Source organism: Chelonia mydas, chromosome 5 (assembly GCF_015237465.2).
Source record: "Chelonia mydas isolate rCheMyd1 chromosome 5, rCheMyd1.pri.v2, whole genome shotgun sequence".
Taxonomy (NCBI): Eukaryota; Metazoa; Chordata; order Testudines; family Cheloniidae; genus Chelonia; species Chelonia mydas.
This window is the reverse complement of record NC_051245.2, coordinates 109,566,305-109,571,828: the sequence shown is the minus strand read 5'-3', so window position 1 is coordinate 109,571,828 and position 5,524 is coordinate 109,566,305. Positions and strand designations below refer to the sequence as shown.

Genomic DNA, 5,524 nt, shown 5'->3' with positions numbered 1-5,524 from the left:
TGCTTGATAGTCATCACTTCAGCTAATATACCGATGTGTATTTATTTTATGGTCTGAAGTGTCTCCGGTAAGAACTCTGAGGGGGCTCAGATATTTTAGGATCTGAGAATAATAGACTGTACTACCTAACATTCCCAGATGTGCTGTCTGCCATTTCTTCAGGGTCTGATGTCAGATTATAGCAAAGGAGCATAATATGAGGACAGATTATTGTTACTGCAGTTTTATATCATAACGATCAGCTACTGCACTGGATGTTTTTATTATGTATTTCCACTTGCAAATACAGCTTTCTCCCTTTTCTGTTCCAGATATTCTCTGTTACTGACATTCTGCATTTGCTATTTTGGAAGTAACCCATCTTGCTAAGGCTTCATCACTGCTTTACTAGAATAACCATTCAGACTGTCAGTTTCTCTTAAAGTAAAAAGGAACAAATCAAACGCTGAGATCTTAAAATGTTGTTCGGAGTGGGAAAGGAATTCTGTGAAAAAATCCTGCTCTTCTGTATTTATTTGCTCTGTGACTTGAATATCAAATATGTTCACTTGACAAGTCAAAATGAGATTTTTCCCAACTGGTGGCAACATAACACCAGCCTGATATCTAAAATTCAAGCTACGTTCTTCCTAATGCATGTATCACTGTTTGAAAGGGTGCCTATTCCACACAGGTGATGAAAGGGTTCATGTGGGAGTGGAGAAACCAATTAACTCATCTTGTTGCACCTGGACATTGCACCAGGCCTAATTAATGATGAAACTCAGCTGGGGTGGGGCTGTGTGGTTCTACAAACAGGACCCTTGGAGAAAAAGGCAGCTTCGGGGGAAAATTCTGCAGTTACTCTTCTGGTAGTAGGGAATAAGGAGAGCAGTAGGGAACAGGAAGGCTCTTGCAGGCAAGCAGAAAGCACAGGGAAAGGCTTGGTAGGAGGAAGTTCAGGGAGGTGTCAGCAAGAAGTCTGATGAGGTGAATCTTGATGGCTTCCCAGGATTGGAAACTGTTGTGTATTTGGTTGTCGTGGTAATAAAATAATAATCTAACTCAGTTGCTATGGCAACTGAGTTAGATTATTAGGGGATAGCCCAGCCAGTTTTGGCTGGTTTTTGGTTAGTTCAGTGTGTGGCAATAAATGGCTGCTTTCAAGGTTTACAGCTGTCTGTGTCTCCAGTGATTTCTTTCTAAAACGGTTGCCCCCAAGGATATAACAACGCGGCGACAAAGATGGGATGTCTGTGCTGCCCCAGCAACAGAAGGAAGTAGAAGTTAAGGTACAAAAAAACCAAAACCTTTTTGCTGCTGGAAGGGGGTGAGAACTGGCTTGTTTGCACTGACTGTGCAAACTGAAACTAAAATCATGGCTACACTTACAGGGCCACTGGACTTTTTGAGGAGACTATAGTGCAATGGCATGTATATACTGAGCGTTTTGAGCTTTCTGTTATTGCAAATGACATTACAGAAGAGAAGAAGGTGCCAATATTCTTAAGCATTGTAGGGGCTAAGACCTACTCCCTGTTAAGCCAGAGACTAAATCTTACATGTGACATTGTGGAAATCCTGGGGTCACATTTTTCTCCAAAACCACTGGTAATTGCTGAAGGATATAGGTTCCACAAAAGAGACCAGAAAGAAGACGAAAAAGTTGTACAATTTGTAGCAACTTTGAGAAAGTTTGCAGAACACTGTGAATTTAAGGAGATACTAAATGATGCCCTATGTGATAGGTTAGTGTGCGGCCTGCACAGTTAAGCTATATGGAAGTGCTTATTGACAGAGGCTCAGCTTACCTTACAGAAGGCTGTTGACGTGGTGTCTATGGAACTGGCAACAGAGGAGGCGCAATCTATCAGTGCATCCTCTAGGGTGCATAAGGTGTCACAAGAACCTACCCACAGAACTGTGGGGAGTCAGGAATGTTACCATTGTGGTAAGCTGGGTGACCATGCCTCAGAATGCTGGGGTAAGGACCTGGTGTCTCGATACTGTGGCAAAAAGGGACACATTCAGTGTGCCTGTAAACAAAAGAAAAAGAGGCCTGTGCTCTGGCCAACCAAAAAGGGAAATCTGCATACCCTAGAGCAGACCTAGGATGACCAAGGAGACACCTCATCACAAGAAGAAGAGCCACTCCACGTTTTGTCTTTGGCAGTGGGCTCACATGAATACTGGCTAACCCCGTTGTTGGACGGCAAACCTATACGCATGGAACTGGACACCGGTGCAGCCGTCTTGCTGGTCTCTGAGACTATGTATTAAGCAAAGCTACAGCATCTTCTACTTAAAGCAACAAAAACAGTTCTGAAGACATATACGGGAGAAGCTGTGCCCATGTTGGGCACTACTGATGTTAAAGTGGAGCTTAATGGACAGACTGCTAAATTGCCACTGTTTGTGGTGAGAGGTAATTACCCAGCCTTAATGGGTAGGTCTTGGCTTAGGAAGATCCAGCTGAACCAGGCAGAAGTGCACCAAATGACTAAAGAAGAAACCAGTCTGCCTGCTATACTAAGGAAACATGCTGCTGTTTTTGGAGAGGATCTGGGAAGTATAAAGGGAATCACTGCGACATTGAACATTAAACCTGACAGTCAACCAAAATATCTGAAAGCCAGAACTGTGCCATATGCCATCAGGCTGAAGGTTGAAGCGGACTTGGAGCATCTGGTCACAAATGGAATCCTAATACCAGTTACTCATAGCCCATGGGCACCTCCTATTGTTCCAATAGTGAAGAAAGATGTTTCCTCCGGATTTGCGGTGATTTTAAAGACACCGTCAACCCAGTGTTGTGTGCAGAGCAATACCCGCTTCCCCACATCGATGACCCCTTCACAGGCCTGGCTGGGGGAGAAAAGTTCAGTAAGATTGATCTGAGTTAAGCGTATTTACAGATGCACGTCGATGAAAAGTCCCAAGAGCTGTTGACTATTGTGATGCATAAGGGGCTTTATCGATACTGTCGCTACCCTTTGGAATAACGTCTGCTCCCGCCCTGTTCCAGAGGGCTATGGACCAGATCTTGTGGGGCTTGCCGGGAGTCCAGTGCTATCTGGACGACATCCTGGTCACTGGAAGGAATGAAGAGGATCACCTAAAGAATTTAGAGGCTACCCTACAAAGATTGGAAGAGTATGGCCTACGAGGCCGCAAAGACAAGTGTGAATTCTTCTAGCCCTTTGTTGAATATCTGGGACACATCATTGATTCTACAGGTCTTCTTAAGGCCCCTGCAGAAGTTAAGGCTATTGTGTAGGCTCCCCCTCCTTGAAACGTTAGCCAGCTTTGTTCATTTCTAGGATGATTGAACTATTATGAAAAGTTCATCTCACAGTTAGCCACACTGCTAAAACCACTTCACAAACTCCTTGGGCGGAACAAGGCCTGGAAGTGGACTGAAGCCTGTGATGTTGCATTTAACAAAGCTAAGGATGTATTGCTAAATTCTGCAGTTCTGACACACTTTGATCCATCCTTACCCCCAGAGTTGGCCCGCGATGTATCCTCTTATGGAGTGGGAGCAGTCATGTCACACATTATGCCTTCGGGAGAAGAGAGACCTATTGCTTTTGCTTCACACACTCTAAGCAAAGCAGAAACTAACTATGCCCAAATTGAACATGAGGCATTGGGAATCGTTTTCGGAATTTGGAAGTTTCATCAGTACCTGTTCGGATGGAAGTTTACTCTTCTCACAGACCATTGACCCCTGACTTCAATTTTTGGACCCTACACGGGCATTCCCCCATTCGCTGCTAGTCGTATACAATATTGGGCATTGTTGCTTTCCGCGCACACACATGAAATCAAATATCGGAAATCCACTCTGCATGGCAATGCGGATGGTCTCTCAAGGCTGCCATTGCCAGTCAAACCTCAAGATATTGGCCAGAAGGAAATCTTTTACTTTGAACAGGTAGAGAATACACCCATCACCACTACTCAGGTAAAGAAGGCAACTCGAGTTGACCCAGTATTGTCCTAAGTTATGGACCTGGTGATGCATGGAACTTCTCAATGAACCTCTCCGGTCTCACCTGACCTTGTTACGTACATGTCCAGGAGGACGGAGTTTTGGATCCAATCTGGTTGGTTGTTGTGGGGGAGACGTGTCGTTATCCCACCACCACTGAGATCACAGGTCTTAGAACAGCTACGTTCTGGTCGCTGTGGAATAGTGCGCATGAAGGAAATTGCATGAAGCTATTTTTGGTGGCCTGGATTGGACAGTGCTATTGAAGAGAAGGCAAGAGCCTGTATGTCATGTCAGGGTGTGAGGAATGCACCCCAGTGGGCACCCCTACACCCATGGGACTGGCCTGAAAACCCATGGCACTGTATTCACGTTGACTTCGCTGGCCCCCTTGAAGGAAGCATGTTCTTGGTGGTGATAGATGCCCATGCTAAATGGCCAGAAGTCTCTATAATGCAGTCCACTACTGCAGAGAGTACTATCCCAAACCTACGAGAACTCTTTAGTTGTTTTGGTCTGCCAGAGCAACTTGTGAGCGACTATGGACCGCAGTTCGTCTCTCAGGAGTTTCAAAATTTTATGAAGGCAAATGGGACACACCACATCACTTCAGCACCATATCATCCATCCACCAATGGACTGGCTGAAAGATTTGTGCAGACAATGAAACAAGCTTTGAAATTGGCAAGGGGACAATTATCCATTCAAAAGCGTCTGGACACCTTCTTACTATCCTACAGAAACACGCCTCATGCTATGACCAAGGCATCCTCGGCCTTTCTAATGATGGGACGATAGCTGCGCACTTGCTTTGATCTGCTGAAACCTTCTGAACCCCGACAAATTGTGCAATGTCAGCAGCAAGATCAAGTCATCAAGCGTGCACCCAGAGCAAAAGACCGAACCTTTAGCCCGGGACAGCCGATTTTGGCTCGGAATTATAATTCTGGAGCTAAATGGGTCCCTGCCACTGTCATCACTCAAACAGGGCCTGTTTCCTACACAGTCCAGACTGCAGAGGATCTCACCTGACGGCGACATGTAGATCAGCTGCTGCCAGGTCAGACCCGTCCTCAGGGCACATCTTCAGTTGAGTTGCCGGACTTCACCACTTCCGGCGAGACACTGAAACAAGAGTCACCTGTTCCTGACTTTTCCCCTCCATTACTGCCGGCGGCAGAGATACCCCTCTGCCCAGCATGAGCTGATGCCACATCCTCACCTATTCACCCTATGAACCCTGAGCCCATTGTCAGGACCACACCCAAGACATTATCGGGTGCAACAAAACCAGAAGGCCGCCGTAATCCACCTAGAGACAGAAGGCCTCCTCAATGGCTGGATCTTTAGCTAGGGCGAACCTATGGTTACTGGGCAAAGTAATCCCTGGGGTTTAGCTGGGAATGGAAGCAGTCTACCCTCCTTCTCTAGTTTGTTTTATTTAGGGGCTGTTCTTATTAAGGGAAGAGGAATATGTTGTGTATTTGGTTGTCGTGGTAATAGAATCTTGTGTTGCTCTTGCAACTGAGTTAGATTATTAGGGGATAGCCC

At 45.7% G+C, this 5,524-nt stretch overlaps 1 protein-coding gene across 1 annotated transcript; it reads left to right on the top strand.

Annotated features, from left to right (window-relative positions):
- The first annotated feature begins 3,902 nt into the window (after positions 1 to 3,902).
- On the top strand, positions 3,903 to 4,771 carry LOC119566678 (uncharacterized protein K02A2.6-like). Its single transcript, XM_037903068.2, is given in 1 exon segment — positions 3,903 to 4,771. A coding segment is annotated over 1 exon segment (717 nt). The 5' UTR covers positions 3,903 to 4,054.
- Positions 4,772 to 5,524: the final 753 nt, after the last annotated feature.